Genomic DNA, 24,746 nt, shown 5'->3' with positions numbered 1-24,746 from the left:
CCTTAAAGTTGCTGCAAGCCCGGAGCCTCTTTGTGGAGCTCCAGGACCCCAACACCTAAAGGGAGCTGGACTGTTAGAAGCACCCAGGGGCTGTGAATTCTTTTCCTAGGCTTCTCTTAACCAGTTCTGACTGTATGTCACGGTCCCATCAGCTCCAGGCATGCTCAGTGCGCTTAACCCCTGGCAAAATAGGTGCCCGCTTTGTGTCTGCTGAATGAATGAATGAATGAATGAATGAATGAATGAATGAATGATTGAACGAGTGAACCACGAAGAAAGAACTCCTAGCTCTGCTCCAGGGCTCTACACTTGGACAGAACCCGGGTTTCCGCACTTCACACCAGTGAGTACATGTGTGTGGTGTCTATTTATTTTAGGTCCAGGCCTGGAGGGCTGTAAGGATTAGTGTGTGTGTGTGTGTGTGTGCACATGTGTGCTCGTGCAAAGATAGAGCCTCTGTGAGGTGCAGGGTACAGAGTGTTCAGGATGGTGTGTGTGTGTGTGTGTGTGTGCAAAGATAGTGCTTCTGCACTATGCAGGGTGCAGAGTGTTCAGGATGCCGGATGCTCAGTGTTCAAAGTAGAGTGTAGGGTACATGATAGAGTGCTGAATGCGGTGCAGAGTAGAGGGTACAGGGTGAGGGGTGTACGGTGCAAATTAGTAGGTGTGAGGTGCACGATGTTCAGTTTAAAGTAGAGGATGCGAGTTGCACGGTGCCTGCAGCGTGCAGGGCGTCCGTGGGCTCGGAGCAGCGGCCTGGGTCCCTCGAGGGACGCGGCGGGCCGGGCTCAGGGCACGCGCGCCTGGGCGGGCTGCAGCCGGCCGCGGTCCCGCCTCTCGCCGGCGCTCCCGGCCTTTCCCATCCGGCCCGCGACGCTCCGCCCGCCCCGTCCCACATGACACCGCCTCCGCCGCAAACTTTTTCCTCCCCATCCTGTCGCGGCGGGGAAGGAATGGAAGATGGCGGCCTAGGCGCAGAGTTTCCTGCCCGAGCAGCGGCGGCGGCAGCGGCGGCTCCAGTGGGCTGCGGCCAGCGCCACCATGACGCGCTGGGTCCCCACCAAGCGAGAGGAGAAGTACGGCGTGGGTGAGCAGCGCGCCGCCCCGCGCCCGCCCCGTGTGCAACTTCCCCGCCGCGGCGCCCAGCCTGTTGCCGCGCGGTGCGGAGCCCGGCCCGCCCGGGGCTAGAGCCCGCGTGGGGAACCGAGGGACCCTCCAGGGACCACCGTGCTCCTCATTCCCGCGCATTCGCTCTGTCGTAGTCCCGTGTGCTCCTGCGTGCGCGGGGCTCCGGGGGTCATTGTTTGTGTGCGTTTTGGCTTCTTCGGGAAACTTCTGTTTGGCATCCGGGACTCCGGGTGGACACTTTTCATTGTGCAGCGCTCGGATCTGGGAAGCCTCCTTTTCTCGCGTGAGGAGTGGCTGCGCCTCCCGGGCTGGGTCGGTGCCGCCTTTCCCGCCCTGTATGTTAGGGGACACTCAGGCGCTCCTGTGTCCCCGGGGCCCTGGAAACGGACCTTGAGGGCGGAGACCTGGTTTTGCCTTTGTTGCTTCCCTAGGGGGTGGAGGGAGTCGGGTTGCAAGCTTATATTTGACTCAGGACACATTCCAAGGAGCCCGGCTTGCCTCAGTGGCCAGACAGTCCCAGAGCCCTGCAGACCTTGTCTACCCCCCAGCTAGCCCACATCAAAAGTCAGGTTTGTCTAGGCCTCAGGGCTCGCTGGCATTCCAGATCTGACTATTCTGTTTCCAGACTCCTTCTCTCTTTCCCTGAGGATCCTCTGACACCCAGCCTCACTTGAGCAGAGACTCTCTCTGACTTGCAAGCAAGCATTTAGGGGAGCTTGCTGCCTTCCACCCTAAGGGCTGCCTTGGGGCACTTTCTCAGCAGTTGTCTGTTCTAGGCATACCTTCAGCACGGTCTTGCAGTCTTTGTTCATGTCCCAGCCAGTTGACTTTGGAAGCTTCCTGGAGACTCCAGTCTACAAGGCTGTGCCCTTCCTTTGAACTCCACTTACTTATTTCTGTAACAAGTAGGGGATGGTGGTCCTGGAGGCAGGGCTGGGAAAGCCTAGGGCCCCTACCTCCACTCTAGGCCCACACAGAGGTTTGGAGGAGGTCCCTGCTTTGTGAACACTGGGATGAGCTCCACCTGCACTTGGCAGACCTTTCTGAGGCCCGTGGCAGAGCTGGACTTTCTGAGGGAGGATGGAGTGTGTAAGGCGCTAACAAGCATGTCATGTACCTCCTGATCGGCCCCGTGTGGGGCAAGGGCTGTTAGAGTCTCATCTAATTTGGGATGAGGACCCTACTTAGGATGACTTCAGGGTGTGAGAGCAATGGCGGGTTTCTCCTGGGGTTGCCCAGGACTGTTCAAACAACAGCTAGAAGAGGAGCAGTAGCGAGCACTAAGTGGTAGCAAGATGGTCAGGAAGCAGTGAGGAAGGAGAGAGACCCTTGGGTCTGCAGAGGAGGCTCGGCTAGTGGAGAAAGTTGCTGCTTGCACTTTACCCGTCCAGCATCATAATGGGAGCGTACTGGGTTTGAACCCTGGCAACAGTGGGTTCATATTCATCCCTGTTCTGGTGCAGCTGCCACCGTGGCTTGTGATTATTGGGTAGGGGACTCTATTTCTATGCTGTTTGTTTATTTTTTTGAGTCAGAGTTTCACTATGTAGCCCTGGTTGATCTGGCTTCATACAGAGGTCTACTTGTCTCTACCTTCTAGGTGCTAGGTTTAAAGGCATGTGCCCTCACACCTGGTGGGTCTCCTCCCCTCACCTGCACCCCCCCCCCCCATTCCCTTTTAAGCTGGAAGACTGTTTTGTTGACATTTGAGAGAAAGAAGCAAGCAGGCTGGAGACCTCAGCAGCCATGGGAAAGAAGGGTTGTAGATAGGAAAAAAAATGGCTTGGTGGGGGCTGGGGGGGGCTTAGTCCAAATCCAGTTTGTCGTGCAGGGTGGTAGTGTGGTGCATACTGGTAAAGTCAGAACTCGGGAGGTCGAGGCAGGAGGATCAGAAGTTGAAGCTCATCCTCTGCAGCATAGTAAGTTTGAGGCCCGTCTTTGCTACGTGGGGTCTTATCTCAAAAAGAAAAAAGTCATATTTCCTAAGCAAAAGGCCAAGAAAACATTTAGCAGTGGAAGCCCTGTGAGTTCCTTTGTTGGGTGTGGGGTCTTCACTTGAGAGTGAGAGAGCAATAGAGTGACAATGAGCAAGGGGGAGGGGGAGGGATAGATACTGATATCCAGTGCTGGGGTGTGGAGTCATCCTGAGAGAGAGAGAGAGAGAGAGAGAGAGAGAGAGAGAGAGAGAGAGAGAGATATTCAGTACTGGGTGTGGGGTAGGGTGGTGGTGACACTACATTTTGCTGTAGTGTCCAGTTCCCCTAAAGACCAGGATGTTGCCATCAGTGAGCCTTTTGTAGTTCTGTAGTGTGGCTTTACCTGGAGAAGATGGGGGAACATTCCTATATATGGCCAGGAGGGTCTCCATCCAGAGGCAGGAAGCAAGCAGCCCAAGTGGCTATGGCTATCTCAGGCCACACACCCTTCCAAAGGCACTCTTGGATGTGACTTCTAACATCAAGTATTTTGCTAGTGCCTTAATCTCAAAACTTTTTCAGAAAGTTCTCAAAGGAGAGCTAGGAAATCGGTTCTCCACCTTCCTAATGCCGCCACCCTTTAATCCAGTTCCTCATGGTGTGGTGGCCCCTCTCCCAACCATAAGATTATTTTTGTTGCTACTTTATAATTGTGATTTGGCTACTGTCATGAATCGTAGTGTAAATATCTGATATGCAGGCCCCACCCCCACCCCCAGGGGCCATGCTCACAGGTCGAGAACCGTTGGTCTAGGGGGTGGTTTTGCCCAGGAAATTCTAGCAAAAGTGTGAAAGGCTGTCTGATGTAGGAGAACGTGGATCTGTGTCTGTCTTCACCAGGATGGGATAAGACAGCCGAGCTTGGATGTGACAGGCATCAGAAGGCACCTTGAAGATTAGTGTCTCCCTGTGTCAGAGTGGGGGGAAGTCAAGGGTGGAGGCATGGAGGCACCCCAACGCTCTGTGTGTCTAACAGTTTGCACTGAGAGGATCCTAGTGGCTCATAGGGCAGATACTCACTGGGGAGGATGCAAGTTCTTGCCTGCAGGCTGATGGGCTGTTTTTCCCTAAGGGAAAGTTACTAAAGATCCCCATACTAACCTCAGCCTTCTCTTTGGTAGCCTTAACAACAGGCCTGTGTTTCCCTCCTGAGGCTCTGGTGGGTGGACCCTGCTTCCACTCTAGCCACTTGGCCCCTGAGTGAATCACGAGGGAGAATGAAAATGATCAAACAGCATCGCTTTTGGAAACATGAATCACAGCTCATTGTTCAGGAGAGCTTGAGGACTCTTAGAAGCATTGTTTGTAAATGAGACGCTGCTGTTATTTATCTATTTATTCCAGAAAATCGAGACACGAGAGTAAATGGCTGATGGGTGGCTCTTGCCAGGGCAGGAAATGGGGGGAGTTCCCATGATTCATTTTGTGGGGTTGCTGCTTGTCAAGGCTGCCAGTTGGCTTTCCTCCCCTCTTGGGCTGGGTTTGGTGGGCTGTGTTTAGGGGGGTTGGCTTATTCACGCATGTGTAACCTTTGATTTAGCTGTCCACAGGCTTGGCCACATGATCTTTTCCATCATCCCAAATATGGCAGGGTCTTGTGTTCTGGAATCAGGTGTGCGCAGCCTGATCTCAACCCTAGGAATTATGATATGCTGATACAGAAGAGAGGCTTCGCAGTGTGATTGGGCTTATGAAGTTTGAGATGGGGTCACATGGGCTCTGGGAGCTTGGCTGGCTGGTCTTGGCAGAGAGACATGCTGAATGGGAAGCTAAATTCCAAAACAGAGAAGGACTTGATGAGCAGCTGCCGGGAGACATAGGCGTTCACTGGCAGGGACTAGACAGAGGCCCCAGAAAGCTAAGATCTACCAGGCAGTGTGATCTCATAAAACTGTATGATTCTGCAAACACCCCAGATGAGCTTGAAAGCAGATTCCTCCTGCAGTCTCCTGGTGGGATCCCTGATGGCCAGGCTTCTGTTTTGAGACCCACAGCCACTGGGCCTCTGGCTGCAGAAGTGTGGAGCCATGCACTTGGCGATCTAACTGGGGTAGTTTGTTAGAGCAGTAGTAGAAAACCAGAGCCTATGATGTAGACAGCGACTTGGGTCAGGAGTCTCCTGTCTGTGAGCCCTGTTGGGTGCAGGGAAGATAGTGAGCCCAGCATTCCTCACGCTTCTCTTCCAGGTAGAGATCCCCAGGAGGAACAGGGCATTGGGAAGGTAGACTCCTTATGTTATTCTTGTCTCTTGCTGTGGTTTTACTTTTAAGAAAACATTATTGTATTTATTTGTGTGTGCATGCATATGCACAGGGGCCATGCATGGTGCAGATGTGCATACCATGGGACAGCTTACAGGAGTTGGTTCTTCCCTTCCATGGTGTGGGTTCTGGGGATCAAGCTCTGGTCGTCACTCTTAGTACCTTTTACCTCCTGACCTATCTTGCTGGCTTCCACTTTTATTCATTATTTTATAAGCTTTAAGAATTGTGGTGAGGAAGTTGGGCGTGGCAGCACACGCTTTTAATCCCAGCGCTTGGGAGGCAGAGACAGGCAATCTCTACGAGTTTCTGCTCAGCCATAGTGAGTTCCTAAACAGTCAAAGGTACATAGTGGGACTATCTTGAAAAAAGTCAAAGTGCCAAAGGTGAGGGAGAGAGAGGGGTGGGGGTCGGGGTGGTGTAATGATAAGGGACTTCCTACTTAGATGGAACCCCCATAGTTCCTGGGAAGTTGATTTTCTTCAAAAGGTGATTTATTTTATTATTTTATTTTTTGAGAAAGAATCTTACTACATTGCTCAGGCTGGCCTAACTCTGTGGCCCAGACAAGTGATTTCTTAAAATCCTGTTTGGTCAGTAGAAAATATGGGGTGTGTTCTTGTTGATCTTTGCTTCGAAGATTGGAACATCCAAAGACCCTTGGAAAGGCAGGGGAGGGAGGGAAGGTGGAATTCTCTTTCATTACCCAGAGTGGTGAGCAGGCTGCTGCTTTGGGCTAAAACATTAGATTGGATCCTAAGTAAGTAGAGACCCACACATTTTCATTCACTGGAGTTGCAGAAAAACCGAATTAGGGCACGGATTATATTTCTCCAAATCCGATTTTACTTTGAAACTCAAATGTTTTAAATGTATTGTTATATCATCATTCTAGAATATTACCTGTCTGAACAGGATTGTGTTAGGGCGTGGGAATCAGTTTCAGGCTGGTTCTGGGTCACTCCTGTGGCTGCAGGCAGTGAAGGCTGGGTGCGGAGTAGGGCTGAGTCCTGAGTGCATTAGGGAAACCCAGCAGTTTTTTTCAGTAGTACTTGAGCCTCCCTCTCTCTTTCCTTCCTCCTCCCTCCTGTCGTCTCTCCCCACTACCCTTCTGCCCTCTCTCCTTTTCTTCTTCTCTTTCTCCCCCCCCCCTCCATTAAAGTTGATATTTTCAAGCAATACAGCCACATGCAGTCATTAAAAAAAATAATAACCCAAAGGGTTATTTTCAGTTTGCTTCCCAGCAGACTGGCCGTACAGCCACTGAGCCAGGGTCCAGACGTCGACGCAGTCAAGCTGCAGTGTCCCCAGGCCCCTAATGCTGTCCTTTAGCAGCCACTGCTACTTCCATAGCACACTCCCCAAGACCTGGCAATTGTTAGTTTGTTCTGTGGCTGGACTCCTGCATTTCAAATGGATTCCTACAATAGGCAGCCTCCACTGGCCTCTTGTACTCAGTGGCTTCTCAGTCTTGGTCCACCAGGTTGTTGAGTCTGTCCAGTTCCCTCCTATGGAGTGTTCTTTATGGCTCTGTTCATCTGTCAAAAGATATCTGAGTTTGGGCTGTTACGAATAAAGTTAAGGTGCTCTCTCTCTCTCTCTCTCTCTCTCTCTCTCTCGCTCTCTCTCGCTCTCGCTCTCTCTCTCTCGCTCTCTCTCGCTCTCTCGCTGTCTCTCGCTCTCTCGCTCTAGCTGTCTCTCGCTCTCGCTGTCTCTCGCTGTTTCTCGCTCTTGCTCGCTCTGTGTGTGTGTGTTGGGGTGGGTAGAGAGATGCCCAGGAATGCATTTGCTGAGTCCTGTGATAGATGGATAATGTGCCTATTCTTCCCATTTTGAGAGAGAGAGAGATTGAGAGAGAGAGAGAGAGAGAGACAGAGGTCAATGATGGATGGATGTCAGTTACCTTTCTCCATCACTTTCCACCTTAAGTTTTGAGGCAGGGACTCTTACTAGAACTGGAACTCATCGTTTTTGGCTAGGCAGGCTGGCTAATGAGCTACAGAGATCCCTCTGTTCCCGCCCCCATCGTTGCTGTATTTCTGGGTGCACACTACTGTGCCTGGTCAGCATGATCCCCATGCTTGTGATGCAGGCACTTTACCTGTGAGCCTCCTCTGCAGTCCTGGCTATTTGTCTTTTAAAAGAAACTTGCAGCCTTTGCCACACTGGCTGCACAGGCTACCTTTACCAGCCACGTGCTACTTCCTTCCTGTCCTTCCTGTCTTTGCTGTTGTTTCTGTCCCCTTTACCCAGGCTGACTGGAGCATCAGCATCTCAGTGTGGCTGGAGTTTGTGTCTCCCCAGGGTAGCCGTTCTCTGATGTCTGGGCATCATGTATGTGTGGAGGCCAGCATGTAGCTGGCTGATAAAGATGGAGGTGCTCCAGGGAGGGACAGCAGGAGCTGGGCCACTGATCTGAGAAGTTGTTCAGGGTGGGGCCCTCAGGATAGCTCAGTGAAGGTACTTTCTGTTCAAGGATCTGAGTTTGATGCCCTGGACTCCCATGGAGGAAGGAAAGAACTGACTCCTGCAAGTTGCCCTCTGACCTCTGTGGGTACCATAATACATGTGCCCTTCCCCCAACAAAAAATAAAATAAACGTCGATAGTATAAAGGTAATATGTTATTTATCAACAGGAAGGAGAAAATTGTTCATGTTTTCATGGAAGGGTAATTGTTCAGTCTGAAGGGCCAGCCTGGAGGAGGTGGCCCAGTGTGAGTGGCCAGCCTCGTCGGATCAGCAGTGTTTAACTGAGCTGTGGATCACTCATTCACACGATCACTTTTGCAATTGTTTCAGTGTGCTGCGAAGCTCTTGGGAGACCGTCTGCACTAGTTTGCTTTCTGTTGCTGTGATAAATCACAAGGACCAAAAGCAACTTGGGGAGGAAAGGGTTAAGTTGGTTTACAGGTTGCAGCCCATCATCCAGAGAAGCTGAGGCAGGAACAGAGCAGAGACTGGCTTGCTCAGCTACTTTTCTTAGCCCAGGCCCACCTACCTAAGGGACAGCACTGCCCATAGAGGTCTAGGCCCTTTCACACGTCAACCAGCTATCAAGAAAGTACCCCACAGATGTGCCCACAGGCCAGCATGATGGATGGAGTTCCTCAATGAGGTTCCTTCTTCCTAGGCATGTGTAGGTTTGTGTCAGGTTGAGAAACGCCAGCCAGCAAAGAGAGGAGGAGGTGCACAGCAGAGTTGGCTTTTAGCTCTGACAGGTTGCTGTCAAGTACCATCAGCTGCAGCCCTCTGCACACAACTTCCTAATGAGACCTTGACGTCTTCAAGATGGACATGCTGCAGGTGACTGGGGCAAGCCTCTGAGCCTTTCTCCAGCCTCCTTTGCACCTCTCCCGAAAGTGGGGAGAATGGTAGTTGATGTGGGGTGCACAGGAGCTAACGCTCTGTGAGGCAGTTTGGAAGCATGGTGGTACAGGGACCAAAAACACTGCCGTAGATTTGATCTTAACATGATGATGGGGGCCCATGAAGACCCATGTGCACAGGATGTATTATTAGTTTCGTGGGGCTGCTATTACAAAGTGCCAGAGTCTGGGTTCAGATACTTATATCAGCATTGTTCTTGAGCAGGAATTCTTAGGTGGGCATATCATGGTGTGTGTGTTTTTAAAATCGGAGACCTGTCTGCTTGGCTTGTAGATTGTCATCTTCACCCTATCTCACTCTGGTGTGTGTGTCCTAACCTCTCCTCCTTTTAATGAATGGTGCCAAACCAATTGAATTGGGGCTTTTTCTGAAAACTTCATTTTAGCCCAGCCACCTGATGAATGGCCTCGCCCTGCTCCCCATCCACCCCCACTTCCATCCTGGCGCTCTGTGGTGGTTCGAGTGAGAATGTTCCCGTAGTGGTGGTGCTCCTTGGGGAAGCTCAGGATTTGTGGCCATGCTGGATGAAGTATATGAGATAGGCTTTGATAGCAAAGGCTTCTTCCTTCTTCCAGATTGTTATCTTTCTGCCTTTTGTTTGTGATTGAAGATGTGAGCTCTCAGCTTGCTCTTCCAGCTGCCCTGTCTGCCTGCTGCCATGCCACCCTGCCATTTTTGGGGACAGACTCTTGTGTCTCTGGAACCACAAGCCCAAATAAACTCTTCTTTCTATAAGTTGCCTTGGTCATGTTTTATCACAGCAACAGAAAAGAGCATAATAGGTTTTAAAGTGAGACTGTAATTCCAGCATTCAGAAGTAGGGGCTCACAACCCAGTCTACAGCAGTGTACCTTAAGAGTCAGCTGAGTTTCCTTTGTCTTCATGGCCCTTGGGCTTTGTTTTGTTCTTTCCTGTATGGTACCCGGAGGGATGTGGCAGATGAAATGTCTGTCCTTGGGTCACCCTGGAAGTCAGCAAAGTTCGTGCCAGAACAATGCGCTCGCTCGCTCGGGCAGTTTTAGACCTGAATATGAACTGTACTTGGTGCTGTTGTTTTCCTTAAGCCTCATTGGGCCTGGGCACTCACACACCCTGCTCAGATTCATTTCCCGGTTCTCAGAAGGTGTGTTTTTGTGACAGGAGCCAGCTGCATTGTGCTTCCTGAATCCCAACTCTGCAGTGAGGACAGGGATGGCCTTTGGTGCTGGGACTGCACCTTTGCTACTGTTGACAGGCTGCTCATTGCCTAATTCCAGGGACTGTCCCATGTACTGCAGTGGGAGCCTGGCTTCTCTCCCCTGGGTAAACTCACAAGACTCTCAGTGATCTGGCACCACTGAGTCAGAGGGGAGCTAAAAGGGTGGGAAGGGTCTGGTCTTCGGACAAATATATGCCTTCAATTTTGTGATAATTTTGAAGCCATGCTGGGTCTGTGCCCACCGAGTAAGTCGCCCCAGCTGCGCACAAGAGGGAATCTGGGTACATACACACTGGCACCCTCTGCCTTCAGCAGGCAGGTGGCTTCCCCCAGATAGGACAGCAAGTTACATTTCCTTCTTGGTGCCTTTATGCTTAGCACGTGGTAGATGACATTAAACACTCTCAGTTTTGGAGGCACAGAGAGCCTTCTTGTGGATTTATTTATTTATTGGTAGTTGTCTTTTGAGACAAGGTTTTAGTCTGTAGTCTGCTGGCCTAGACCCCACTGTACAGCTTATTCTAGCCTCAAAGCCTCTAAGTACCTGAAGATGACCTTGAACTCCTGATCCTCAGGCCTCCACTTCCTAAGTTCTGGGAACACTGGTGTATGTCCCCAGACCTGGTTTTTTGTTTGTTTTTTTTTTTTGTTTTATTTTGCCATTGTTTTGTAGCTTTAACAGCTTCTCTCATGAGAGTGAGTGGCGAAGCTGGGTGAGCTTTAGAAAGTATTACAGAGATGGAGTGAGTGGCCGTAGTTCTTTCTGGTTTCCCTGGGGACCATAAAAGTACAGTGTATAGGCTCAGCTTGAAGATGTCACTGTGTCTCCGAAAGCGTCCCTCAGCCTGTTTAAAGCTGTGATTTGCCATTACCTTGGGAGTGTCTCACACCATTCACGTACCACCCTGAGTGATTTGTTTAACAGAATCACATTAGATAAGCTTGTAGAGAAATGTAACAGTCATGATTTCCTTTCTGCATCTGGCTGCTTGCTTGCTTGCTTGCTTGCTTGCTAGCTGCTCTCTCAAATATTCTGCTATTATGTTGTCTTTTTGATATAGGGCGTCACTGTGCAACCCTGGCTATCCTGGAACTTTATACATAGACTAGGCTGGTCTCAGACTCATAAGGATCTGGCTGCCTGCTTCTGGCTGGACAGTGCATTCTGCTTGCTTCATACAATTAAAATTTGCTTTATGTTGGTGTCATGCAGGTGGCTCACAGCTCTGCAGGACCCACAGCAGGTAGGTGGAGAAGCGTGGGCCCAGAATTTGGTAATCCTGTCCACCTGCTCCTGTTGACATTTATTTTCCATTATTCAGGAAGTGAGTTGGAATGGGCCCTTTAGCATCACTGACCGTGAGCAGTTTGAATGGACTTTTCACCTTTCTATTTTTGAAACTCAATGGTAAACAGTTGTTTGCTTTCCCCAGAGATGGGAAGACATGGAGCTGAGAACTGGGGCCATGTTTGGTGGTGTCTGTGGGTTTCAAGATGATCCCAAGGTGCTGAGTCCAGGAAGCAAACTGTTAAACATCTTTTCTGTGATGACCCTGGAGCTTCCGAGTGTGCCCCTGGAAAGAGCACATGTGGACTTCTTTTGGTCTCAATGGGCAGTGGACTGAAACCTGTGTGGGAGAATTGCCTGTTTTACTAATTACTGGCTTTTGTCTCATTACTTTCTGAAATCTGTATTCTGAAGTAACTCTTATGTTTGTGGTGGAGTGTGTATCAGAAAAGGTGCTCCGGGAGAACCCCGTAATAGTGTTAGGTGTTAGGTGGCCATGCTGGAAGTGAGGCACAGAGCACTGAATTGTGGGGAGAACTATGCTGATGGATAGAAAACTGTTCTTTCAATAGCTACCTCCCTCTTCCCCTCCCTCTTCCTGCCTCTGTTCCTCTCCCTCCTCCCTTTCTTCTCTCCCTCCTCCTCTCCTCTTCCTCCTCATATTCCTCCCTGTCTTCCTTCCCTCTTCTTACTTTTCTCTTCTTCCTTTTCTCCTCCTCCTTACCTTCTTCCTCCCCTCCCTCCTCTTTTTCTTATTCCCCTCCCCTTCCTCCTCCTTACCTTCATCCCCATCTTTTTTTTTCTGTCTTCACACTTTCCTCTTCCCCCTTCCCCTCTCCTCACTATACTTTTCTGTTCCATTTCTGCTCTTCCTCCTCCCTGCCTTCCTCTCCTTTTCCTTTTCTTACTTCCTGTTCAGTTTCTTCTCCCTTCACTGCTTTTTTTCTCCCTGACCTTTTTTTCTCTCTCTTCTCCTCCTCCCCCTCTCTCCCTTCCATTTTTCTTTCCTCCTTCCTTCCCTCCCTCCCTCCCTCCCTCCCTCTCTCTCTCCTTCCCTCCCTCTTTTCCTCCCTCCCTTCCTTTATCTCCCCACCTCCTCCCTTGATTTCTGTTTGTGTCTCAGCTTTGTTTGGTACTGGTGGTCCAGAGTTGTCCTCCTGGGTCCCACATTCTAGCACAGTCCCCTATCTGAACCCATGAAAGCCAATGTAGTATCATAAATTGGGATGCTGTGATATGGACAAACAGGTGTGAGTAGGTGTGGCTCATGTAGGTTCCAGATCCCACCCTGCATAGTTCTGGGTGACACCCAGGAATCTTGTTGAGTATGTAGATACAGTGGCAATGGGGTGTGGACTTGCCTGATGTAGGGGCCCTGTTCTCTACTCAGGTTGGGGTTCTGCCACTGAATGAATTTTTATTGGGTTCTGGAGCTTTGGGGATTTCTGGGTGAACTATGAGTGTTACCTGTTTCCATGGTGGCCCCATGTCCTGTTGTCCTTGGTTTGGCACATTTGTGTCTGATTTTCCTCAGCTCCCAGCTTCGTAGGGCTTGTCATGTCTGCCCCTTGACTTTTTCTATTGCTCTGATCCTGGCTGTGGGAATAGATGTGAGGGAAGGCTGAGGAACCATTGCGAATGAATCTGAGTCTCCAGACCCTGAAGGGAGGATGGAATGAGGAGGGACTGGAGACAGGATGGGAGCCAGCAGGTGTGTTTCCCTGGGCTCTGGGAGCTTCATCTCCTTTACCAGAATCCCCACAGGCAGAGTGTTGGGGATGGGCCTCTGTGGCTGGGGCATAGTCTTAACAGCTCAGGCCCAGAGCCAGCTGCCTCCATCTGAGGAGGAGAAACCCAGCTCTTCCTGCACTGTCCACACAGGGAGCTTATGCTGCCTGCAAGATGGAACAAAGAAGAAACTTTTGTTGGCAGACCCTGCAGCCTGGCTTCTGTACCCCACTCTTGTACCCCACTCTTTAAGGGTGTCTCCTCAGCCTCCCTGTTTCTCAGGTTGTACAGCCTTGTGCTGAGTGTGAATGATGGAACTTTCTACCTCAGGGAAACACTCTGGGATCACAGGAGCTAACTCATGCCAAGCAGAGTTCTCAGCCTGGGCACTTCTCACTTCCTGGGCTGGGTCAGTCTTTGTAACAAGATCTATTCTGCACATTGTAGGATGCTCTTAGTTTTTACCCAGGAATCCAGTACCACTTTCTGTCTCTGGGTGGGAAACTCCCCCAAATGTCTCAGACATTGCTAAGTGTTTCCTGGGGGAAGATGGCTAAGTTCTGACTTGTTTATTGGCTGCTCCTGCTACTCCTCTTGCTCCTGCTGCTACTCCTCCTGCCCCTGCTGCTCCTGCTGCTCCTGCTACTCCTCCTGCTCCTGCTGCTCCTGCTGCTCCTACTACTTCTCCTGCTCCTGCTGCTCCTGCTACTCCTCCTGCTCCTGCTGCTCCTGCTACTCCTCCAGTTCCTGCTCCTTCTACTCCTGCTACTCCTCCTGCTACTCCTCCTGCTGCTCCTGCTACTCCTCCTGTTCCTGCTTCTCCTGCTCCTGCTACTCCTCCTGCTACTGCTACTCCTCCTGCTACTGCTCCTGCTGCTGCTCCTGCTGCTCTCCCTGGCAGGAAAGTGTCTTCTTTGTGCCACCGACCTTGCACTATGTTCTAGTTATTTCTTCTGTCACTGCAATCAACACCAAGACCAAAAACAACTTGAGGAGGGAAAAGATTATTTCATTTTACACTTCAGTCAAAGTTCATTACTGAGGGAAGTCAGGGCTGGAATTCAAGGCAGGGACTGAAGCAGAGATGGTGAAGAAGTGTGGTTTATTGGCTTGCTCATCTACCTTGTTTTACAGCTCAGGCGCACCTGTTTAGGGTTGGCACTGTCCACACTGGGCTGGGCCCTCCCTTCATCAAATGAGCTATCGAGAAAATGCTCCATAGATATGCTCCTGTCTTGTGTATGCTGCCACAACCCCTGTGAGTTCATATGTGCAGCTGCCCTGCCACAAGATGAAGTTTCATCCATACTCTTACACTGTTCCTGCCCTGCCCCACTCAATGATCCCGAAGCAATGGCAGAGGAGGCATGTCTGTGTGTGTATGCGTGTGTGTGTGTGTGTGTGTGTGTGTGTGTGTGTTGTATGTTCCCTTTAGGGCTGAATATTTTGCAGTCTCTTGTTCTCTGCACTGTGGCTTGTAGGTGGGTCTCTGTTAGTCCTCTGCTGCAAATAGAAGCTTCTTGTTTAAAAAGATTTATTTTTATTATTTTTAAGTGTGTGTGTCATGGTGATATATGTGTTGAGGTGCCTCTGGAAGGTCAAGGGTATGGGGTTCCTCTGGAGTGGAGTCACAGGCAGGTGTGAGCTGCCTGATGTGGATGCTGAGAACTGAACTCAGGTCTTCTGCAAGATCAGCTTGTGCTCTTAATTGCTGACCCATCTCTCCAGCCCCTAAATTTTCGTCTTTAAATTACATTTATTTTCGTGCATGCATGTGTATGTGTGCCACTGTGTGTTATGTGGAGGGCAGAGGACAACTTGTAATTGGTTCATTTCTTCTACCATGTGGGTGTTGGGGAACAAACTCAGGTCTTGGCAATGTTGCCTGAGCTATCCCACCTGTCCCATTTTTTCTGGCAGTTAGATCTCTGATGATGAGCTGGGGACCAACCAGCCAGGCCTGCATTTCCTGTAAGTGTATGCAAGCCAAACACTGGAGACCTGTCACAGACAATCATGCCCAGAGGTTTTTTTGTTTGTTTGTTTGTTTTTTGTTTTTGTTTTTTTTTTGAGACAGGATCTCATTGTGCAACTCTGGCTGTCCTGGAACCCACTGTGTAGATGAGGCTGGCCTTGAACTCACAGAGATCTGTTTGCTTCTACCTCCTGAGTGCTGGGATTAAAGGTGTGTATCACCATTCCAGGGAAATCTCCTGGTTTTATTGGTAGAAATAAAAGCATTTTCTAAGTCTCTTTTTTTATTTTTCTAAAATAATAACTTATTTTCTTTAACATAATTGACTTTACCAGGGGCAAATAATGATTTAGCAGGAGGAAAATGTGATTATTTTTCTTCCAAATTGCCTCACTTCTATTAACTTAGTACGATTTATTTCACATCTTTTCTGTCTTGTGTGTTTGGCTGCCCATTTCTCAAGAGTGAGAGTGTATGTTGGGTTGTTTAGTGCTCACTTCAGGCCAGTGCAAACCCTAGGGGAGTGCTTGGTGGGGTGCTGCCTTGAGGACTAGCCTGGTGAGGATACAGGGATGGAGGACCTGGGGGCGGAGCAGGTTCAGGGACTACCTCTCACAGGAGGGAGGAAACTTGGACCTGTGAGCCTCAAATGACTTCTGGTATTTTTACCCAGAGGCTCAGTGGTCTCTTAGACCCCTGGCTCTGTGGTCTGATAAGCCACAGTGCATTTCCACAGGCTTCTTTAGCTGTCTAGACATGCTCTTTGTTTCCGCCTGTCTTGGTTTTCCAGGCTTACCTCTGTCTTCCTACCTAGCTTGAGAAGCGAGGCCTCCCTATGTTGCTCTCTGCAGTACCACATGTACTTCTTCTCCAATCCCTGGGTTCCCTGTTCCACATCCAGGGTTGCGTAGCCCTTTCCTCTGTTCCCAGCATGTGATTGTTTATAGGTGAAGGGCCAGATTTTTACCTCAACATCCCTGAGGTTGGAGTATCGTGTGTGTGTGTGTGTGTGTGTGTGTGTGTGTGTGTGTATTACATGACTTGTGATGCTGTGTCCAGGTGAGTGTTGGGACTCACGGAGTGGCCTAGTAGATGTCTGGAGCAGTGACCTCAAGCTCCCTTCCCTCTCCTGTGTCCCTGCTGTTTGAATGAGTGGTCACATAGGGTGGATAGGGTGAACCATATTTTTATAGCTCAGATATTCTCTTGGTAAACTAGGGCTATCACTTGCATTTTTAGGATTTTTATGGGCTTAGAATTTCTCCCACTGTTGCTTGATACAAGGCTATTTTTCAAGTCTCTTTTGAGGATAAAAGACTTCTCCATCCAGTAATGACTAGAAGGAAGGTGAATGAATGTGCGAGTGGGTTGAATCCTGGCTCCAGCTCTACAGCTTGGCTCAAGCATGTATCTGGTCTCAGATGATCCGTCAGGGAAGGTTCTGCCTCTGGTCTTTCCTGCCCCAAATTTGATGAAAAGACAGGTGTCAAAGGAGAGAATCGATGCCAAAATATTTTGTAGATGCCAAACATTAAACAGCTACAAGGGACAGTTAGCAGCCTCTGTTCAAACTGAGATGGGCCACTCTTCTTGTCTAGTTCACTTGTTAAGTTTGCTCGACTTTGCATACCAAGAGATACGATCCAGGGTCTTGGGGGCACTAATACAGTCACTGACAGATGATACTGCTGTAAAATGTTATATCTATAAAAGTTTGTCAGTTACTAAAAAAAAAAAATCACATATTTCTGTATTCTTATACTGTAGGAACTAATCCCCACCCCATGGGTATGTTTTCTATAGAAATAATGACAGCTTAAAAGACATGCAAATGTTGACAGTGGTACTGCTCCCAGTACTCAGAAGTGAACATGAATAAGTATCCACCTTTGATGAGTGGATAGAACAATGAAATATTACTGAGTCATAAAAAGGAATGAGTACAGTGTGGATGCATTTTGCAAACGTTAATGCTAAGAGACCATAGCTAGTCACAGAAAGACCTATATTGCAGGACTCTGCTGATATGTGTTATCTACAACAGGCAAATCCATAGACAAACAGATTAGTGGTTGCCTGGGGATAGAGGAGGGGAAGTCATTACTTTACAGTCCTTTTTTCTCTTACAGGGATGAAAATATTTTAGAAGTAGATGGAGGTGAGGGAGGCTCACAATATTGTGAACTTCTGGTTACTAACTGTTATGTACCTAGACACTTTTAATTTCAGCAGTGAGAAAATGAAGACTAGTCATAGCTTCTGTGCCCTATTTAGCCGGTGGGCCTCACATTGCTCGCACCTGCTTATGGTCTTAGGGTCTTTGTGTTTGTGTGTATGTGTGTGCATGTATGCACACATGGGTGCAAGTAGAGTGTCTTCCTTGATCACTCTCCATTATATTTTTCAAGACTGAGTCTTTTACTGAACCTAGAGCTCACACTGATTTGCAAGGCTGGCTAGCCAGCAGGAGCTTCAGGTCTGCCTCTCTCTCTGTTTCTCAGTGCTGTGGTTATAGATGTTTAACACCACATCTGGCTTTTTCTTCGTATTGATGCTGGGAATCTCAACTCAGACCCTCATGCTTGTGTGATGGTCACATTACCCATTAAATCATCTTTCTAGCACTCAGAATCTTTTAATTTTAGAACAATTCCCATTATTTTTCTAGTACTATTTTGTGCTAGTTATGAAAAGAATGTAAACAATATAGAAAGCATAAGGACATTAAACCTAAAATCTCAGGAGTCCCCATTTAGCCGTAATCAACAGTCTGAGTATATTGTTGTCTCTATGGCCCAAAGCCTATTTGCCTGTGAGGTGTTGAAGGAACAGGGCCTGTTGTAGTTTTCTTTTTTTATTGCTGTGATAAAATACTCTGACAAAAGCAGTTTATGGGAGAAAAGGTTATTTGGCTCACAGTTCAAGAGTCCAGTCTGTCATGGTGGAGAAGTCAAGGTAGCGATTGCTTGAAGCAGCTGGTTGCATCATATCTGCAATCAGGAATCAGAGAGAGATGAGTGCTGCTGCTGCTGCTCAGCTTCCTATCTCCTTTTAATATATTCAGCCCAGGGAATGCTGCCACCCACAGTGGGCAGGTCTTCCCATACCAGTAAAGGAAATCAAGATAACCCCCACAGGGAAGCCCAGAGGCCTCTCAGGTGATTCTAGATTTTGTCCACTGATAACTATAGTGCCTTGGTGGTTTGAGTATGCTTGGCCCAGTGAGTGGCACTATTAGGAGGTATAGCTTTGTTCGAGTAGGAGTGGCCTTGTTGGAGTAGGTGTGTCATTGTGGGCGTGGGCTTTAAGACCCTCCTTCTAGCTGTCTGGAAGTCTTCTCCTAGCAGCCTTCAGATGAAGATGTAGAACTCTCAGCTCCTCCTGCACCATGTCTGCCTGGATGCTGCCATTCTCCTGCCTTGATGATAATGGACTCAACCTCTGAACTATAAGCCAGCCTCGATTAAATGTTGTCTTTCTAAGAGTTGCCTTGGCCATGGTTTCTCAGCAGTAAAACCCTAACTAAGACAGTGCCTCTATTGGAGGCCTCCTTAAGATTTGCCTTTCTTTTTCCATGTGAGGACTTAGCACAGAGAGGATGTCTATGAACCAGACATAGGCCTTTGCCACATATCAAACATGCTGACTCGTTCATCCTGGACTTCCAGCTACCAGAACTATGATATATTTGTGTTGCTGACTGATATTGCAGCTAGAACAGGCCACTATACCATGCCATGTATAAGAAGAAGCAGGTGGAAAACCAGGAAGATCTCTGTCCCTTTCATCCAGCAGGTAGCTTGCTCATCCATCTGGCTATGGACATGGAGGGGTGGGAGGGAGAGCTAAGCTGTGCTGTCTCTGGAAACCTTTGTTTAGAGCCATAGGCAAGGCAAGAGACCCTTGCAGTGCTCAAATCTGGGCTGGGGTAGTGCAAGTTGGGTGAAAGGTTTTGAAAAGTTAGGGAACAGAAACCCAGTTCTTTAGGGTCTTCACCTCTTCAGCCCTGTTGTTCTAGATTAGCTAAACACAAAGTCTCCATATAAAGTTTTTGTCTGAGTGGCATTTGCCTGTGGGGACCAGATGTGGTCAAGGGCTCTTGGACATTTGTCTGCATGGCGTCTCCCTTTGATTTCTGTGATTTATAGGCAGGAATGTCAAGGTGGGATTAGCATGGAATGAGCCTTCAGAATGAGAAATCACAGTCCCTGGAAATGAAGGATTGTGTGAATGTGTTTCTTAAGGAAAGAGGTTGAGTGATTGTGGCTCACAGGGCACAGCACTTGTGTGGTTGAATACTGCAGTGTCATTTGCAAAGTAGGCCGCTCCCTTGCGAATATGGCTAGCGGCTTTGTGATTTGCTTTTAGATCTGTCTACATTTTATTTTATGCTTTTACCAGTTTATAACATTTTTACTGGGAGACTAGAGAGACAGCTCAGTAGACAAGAGTGCTTGTTGTAACTTACAAGAGGATGTGAGTTCAGATCCTAAGCACCTACATAAAAGCTGGTGAGGGCCATGCCTGCCTATCCATTCCTCCCACTGCTGTGGAATAGCAGAGCTGAGACTTGTTTCCTATTTTTATTAACATTCTGGTTTCATACAGCCCGCATGTGAGCCAGTAGGACTAATTTGCCACAAGCTTGTTCCAAAATGCTGTCGTTTACACACACACACACACACACACACACACACACACACACACACACACATACACACACAGGTTAGAAGTTAGAATCAGGTGGATTCTATGGCAAGTCCCAGGCCTACTTCTCCTTGCTGTTTCCTTCCACCCAGGGCATTTTGGGTACATTTCTAAACACTCAAATTTGCAGAATTGCTGTCTCCTCTCTTACCTGGTATTTGTTTACCTTTGATCATCTGAAGTCTGAAAATGGCAAGTGGAAAATTCCAGAGATGAATGATTCATGTTTTAAATAATTGAGTACTGTCTGTTGCTGCAATTGTTCTGATATTAGTTACTGTTACTGCTCTCTTCCTGGGCTGGTTTTGTAATTGAACCTTGATTGTAAAATTTGATCGTGTGTGTGTGTGTGTGTGTGTGTGTGTGCGCGTGCAGGAGAAACACTCACCATGGAGAGTACTCAGCTTGCTACTCTCTTCCTTCTGGCATCCACTGGGTCACAGCACACATGCCTGTTGATGAGTGGGGACTGCTGTGTATGTGTATGTAGGGGAGCAGGTGCCCCTGCACAGGGGCCATCAGGCCAGAGTATACCTGGCACCTAGTTGAAGCCACAGTGTCAGAGGGTTTTCCTCCAACATGTGAGAGGTTGAGAGTGTCTGCTGTTCTTCTTGAAAAATTATTATTGCACTTTATTATTTTATGTGTATATGAGAGTGTAGGTGCTTGCCACATTATACATGTGGAGGTCAAAGGGCAACTTGCATTTAGTGTTCTTTCTACTGTGTGATTTCTGGGGGGTCAAACTCTGGTCCCCAGGCTTGCAAACCAGTGACTCTACCTGCCGATCTATCTTGAGGGCCCTGAATTCTTTTCTTGAGAGGAAAGGAAGTTAGGAAATACCCAGATTGTCCAGGCCATGTGACTGCTGACTGTGAGGTGAAATTTTCCTGTCTGTGCGATGCTGAGGGAACTGAGGATTCTCTGCCTCTGAAAAGTAAAGGAGAAACCAAGGAATGATGGGTCGTCATGGACAGCTGGCTGACCATGCCTGAGCATGGTCATAGTACCATGCCATTTGGGCATCCAGAGAGAGCCTCTGACTGGGATGAGTGGACCTGGTGATTTTATATAATATTTTATTTTTGTGTATGTGTGTGAGTATGTGTGTGTAGTGTATGTGAACCTGTGTTTACAATTGTATGCACATAGATACCAGAGGAGAATGTCAGGTGTCTTGCTCTAGCACTCTCTGATTTATTCCTTGAGACAGGGTCTCTCACTGAAACTGGGACTAGGCTGGCATCAAGCCCAGTCTTTGTCACACATAGCACAGGGATTATGGGTGCATATGGCTGTGCCTGGCTTTTTACATAGGTAGGTGCTAGTGTTTCAAACTCAGGCCCTCATGACTGCATACCAAACGCTCTTACTTACTGAGCTCTACCTAGCCCTTGCTCTGGTGAACATGCAAAGGCTGTGGAGGACTCCTGCAAGCCAGGACATTACCAGTGTTGATTTGGAGTCTGGAAGAATGAGGCCAGTTTAAGTGGCATCTCAAGGTCACCAGGGGTATAGGATCTTGTGGTTGACTTTAGGAATGGGGGCAGGGGAATGCCCTTGATGGGCTCATCTCATGGCGTGGTGAACTGTAGGTTCATTGTGATGTAGGTCTCAGTGTTATAGCTGGGACCTGGGGAGGCTGGGCCTTGAAACAGTAAGAAAGGTCTAGAAGCTGAATCTGTGGTACCTCTTGGCTAAGTTTGAAGCCCTGGCTATCTGACTTGGTCCTGACCATGTTAGCTCTGTTACTACATGCCTGTGTGTAAGCAGAGGTGGATAGATAGCCCCTGCATTCTCTACTGTGAGAGAATTGACAGGAGCTAAGCACACATTGACTCTGTTTGTCACCTGTTAACCACCTGCACATGGAATGCCACCCCTGAATAAAGAAGCCTGGGAGTTGTTCCCCCATGACAGAGCCATCTAAGTTTTCTTTTGTTTAAAACAAACAAACAAACAAACAAACAAAAAACAAAAAAACCCCACAAAGTCCCAAGAACACTAGAGAGCTGTTAAGTAGAATCATCAAATTTCCATCTAAATTATGTAATTTATTTTCTCATTCTAAAACTACTTACTACTCTCATCTGAATTGCGATTTCTACAAAAAGTAGACAAAAGGAAAAAGATTGAACCTTAAAAGCCATTTTCTTATCATCATTTGCATATATTTGCATTTCAACTTGAGGGAAAATATAGCTACTTAATGCCTGGGTTCATTGACTGTATCATTTCATAAACATTATGTGATGGAAGGTAGTGTATCTTACAGATTAAACTATGACCCTTAATCCCTTCAGAAGGGTTAAGGTCCTAACTGAGTATCCCAGAAGATGACCTGGTTTGGCACAGGATCATTATTGTGAGTTAGTGTGAGGTTATCCTGGAGTAGGTGGGTATTTCAGCCAGTCCTAGTGTGAGGGACAAACTGTGCCCTGGTGACCAGAAAGTAGAGTTTTGCTGTCAAAGCCCAGAGAGGATGAGGAAGGTCTATGGAGCATCCAGAACTACCAGAAGCTAGAAAGCTAAAATAACAGATTCTTGTTAAGACTTGGAGCACAGCCATGCTGACCCCTGCTCCAAAGCTGTGTAAGAAAACATTTCTGTTATAAATGCCTGAGTTTGTGGTACTTGGTTATGGAGCTGCAGAGAGCTGGTGCAAAGGTGCAATTAGGACACAGAAAAACTTGGCCATTTGGAAGGAGAGACTCATAAAGAAATAAGACAAGAACCCGGTGGGAGCACTTTGAATGAAAGTGCTCCCATAGGTTCGTCATATAAATTGATACTTGGTTTCTAGTTGATGGAACTATTTGGGAAGGATTAGGAGTTGTGACCTTGCTGGAAGAGGCATGTCACTGGGGCTAGGCTTTGAGGTTTTTAAGGCTCTAGCTATTTCCAATTAGCTCTCTCTGCCTTGTGGTTGTGTCTTAAGATTCATGTTCTTAGCTACTTCTCTAGTGCCATTTTTGCCCACCCTCTGCTATGCTCCCTGCCTCAGTGTTCATATTTTTTGTGTCTAATTTTTTGACTCTAATTTTTTGCATCTGTGAGTCATAATGAAATCCTTTCCCTTATTATTTATCTTAGTCATGATGTTTTGTCACAGCAATAGAAAAGTAACTAAGATACCCAGTGAAGACATTCATCAGATACAGGATAAAGTCAGAATCAGAGGAAGGATACAGAGCCTCCAGAGAGGAGGAGTGGTGCCTGATGGGATTTCCTTGGGGCCTGACCTTTTATATGGTTGGTTGCTGTGTTCTGGGCTGGTGGTGGGCTCTGCTCCTGGGGCCTCATGAGCTGGACTTGTACACTTACCTCATCACCTGTCTCCAAATGATGAGTAAACAGGCAGAGAAGAGTTATACTCAGGTTGTCTTAGTTCACTTGACTGCCATCTTGACATAGGCAAGGCTTACAACTAGGGTATGTGTGTGTCTAAATTGAAGAATTGCCAATATCAGATTCGCATATGGGCATGTCTGTGGGGGGATTGCCTTGATTTTTAATTTTTAATTGGCCCAACCCAAGATGTAGAGCACCCTCTTCAGGCAGGCAGTCTTGGGCTGTATGGAAAGCTAGTTAAGCATGTGCTCCAGAGCAAGCCATCCAGGAGAGTTCCTCATAGCTTTCTGCCTGAAGTTTCTGCCCGAGTGCCTGCTCTGACTTCCCTCAGTGGTGGGCTATGACCTGGAAATGTAAGTCAAATTCTTTCCCTCCCTTTAGCTGCTTTTGGTCAGAGTGTTTCATCACAGCAATGGGAAGGAGACAAGAACACTGTCTATTTGAATCATGTTTTCAGAAGAGAGGAGTTAGAGCATTCATTGGTGGTCACCTCTGTGCTGGGTACGTGATAATGTAAGCAGATTCCAGGGCCCGCTTCCAGTGTTCTTCACTGCGGATTTGATGAGAGTTGTAGGTGAATGGGTGATAACTAGTCACTGTCTCTCCAAGGAGCAGGCTTTGTAGATTAATCTGGCACAGGTAGCTGTTTGGTAGAGGACTGGATAAGCTGTCTCTTGTTTTCATAGCATATTCTGAGTTCTTTATTTTCTCTTTTAGACTTATTTATTTAATGAAAACATTTATCTATTTAATTTTATGTGTATCTGTGTGTGCCTGAGTGAGTGTATGTAAAGAGCGTTGTGTGCTACCATGTGGATGTTAGGAACAGAACCTCTGTCTTCTTCAAGAGCAGTAACTGCTCTTATCCACTGAGCCACCTCTCCAGCATCTAGATTTATTGTTTTACTATTTTATATTTATGGATATTTTGCCTGCAGGTATGTACATATACCACTTGCATGCCTGGTCCCTGCAGAGGTCAGAAGAGGGCACTGGATCTCTTGGAACTGGAGTTAAAAACGGTTGTGAGTCACCATGAGTGCTGGAAATGAAACCAGGTTCTGTACAAGAGGGCTACAAAGTGTTATTAAGCACTGAGCTACCGCTCTAGGCCTTGTCTGAGCTTCTTTATTCAATCCTTCACATGTTTCTTCAGCCAACACAGAATTAGAGCTGCCAACATGGCAAAGACAAGGCTTAGTATCTCGCCCAGAGCATTGGCTGTCTGTGGCAGAGACGGACTTGAGACCAGTCAGTTTTAGTTCTGAGGTGAGTGTTCTCTGGAAAGACACCTGCCCCAGGATGTAACAGAGTCAGTCTTGTTGGAGATTGATAGATAGGTGAAGCCAGAAAAGCTGAAAACACTCAAACTAGCAAACAGCCCACTGAAGGAACTGGGCAAGTAGTTCAATTGTCAAAGTAATTGTTGTATACAAGCCTCAGGGCCTGAGTTTGAAACTGTAGAACTCACTTTTAAAACCAAATTGCTGTGTTGGTACACGTTTATGACCCCAGTTCTAGGAAGGCAGAGATGGTGGATCTGGAGCTCACTTGCGGTCCAGCCAGTTTTATCTGATGAGCCTCAGGCTAGTGAGGGGCCCTGTTTCAAAGGAAAGGTAGATAACCCCCAAGGAAAACACCTAAGCTTGTCCTCTGGCCTTTATGTGCGTGTGTATGGGTGAGCATGCACAAACACACACACACACACACACACACACACACACACACACACACACACACACACAC

General features: G+C 47.9%; 1 protein-coding gene across 1 annotated transcript in view; it reads left to right on the top strand.

Annotated features, from left to right (window-relative positions):
- The first annotated feature begins 929 nt into the window (after positions 1–929).
- Dock1 (dedicator of cytokinesis 1) overlaps positions 930–24,746 on the top strand; it is a 508,897-nt gene continuing 485,080 nt past the window's right edge. The window contains exon 1 of the mRNA XM_028772526.1: positions 930–1,087. Coding sequence (XP_028628359.1) covers positions 1,042–1,087 — 46 coding nt within the window. The 5' untranslated portion in view covers positions 930–1,041. The remainder of the gene's footprint in view (positions 1,088–24,746) is intronic.

This window comes from Grammomys surdaster, unplaced genomic scaffold (assembly GCF_004785775.1).
Source record: "Grammomys surdaster isolate TR1022 unplaced genomic scaffold, NIH_TR_1.0 214, whole genome shotgun sequence".
Classification (NCBI taxonomy): Eukaryota; Metazoa; Chordata; class Mammalia; order Rodentia; family Muridae; genus Grammomys; species Grammomys surdaster.
The sequence above is the reverse complement of the archived record's forward strand: the minus strand, read 5'-3'. Positions and strand labels throughout refer to the sequence as shown.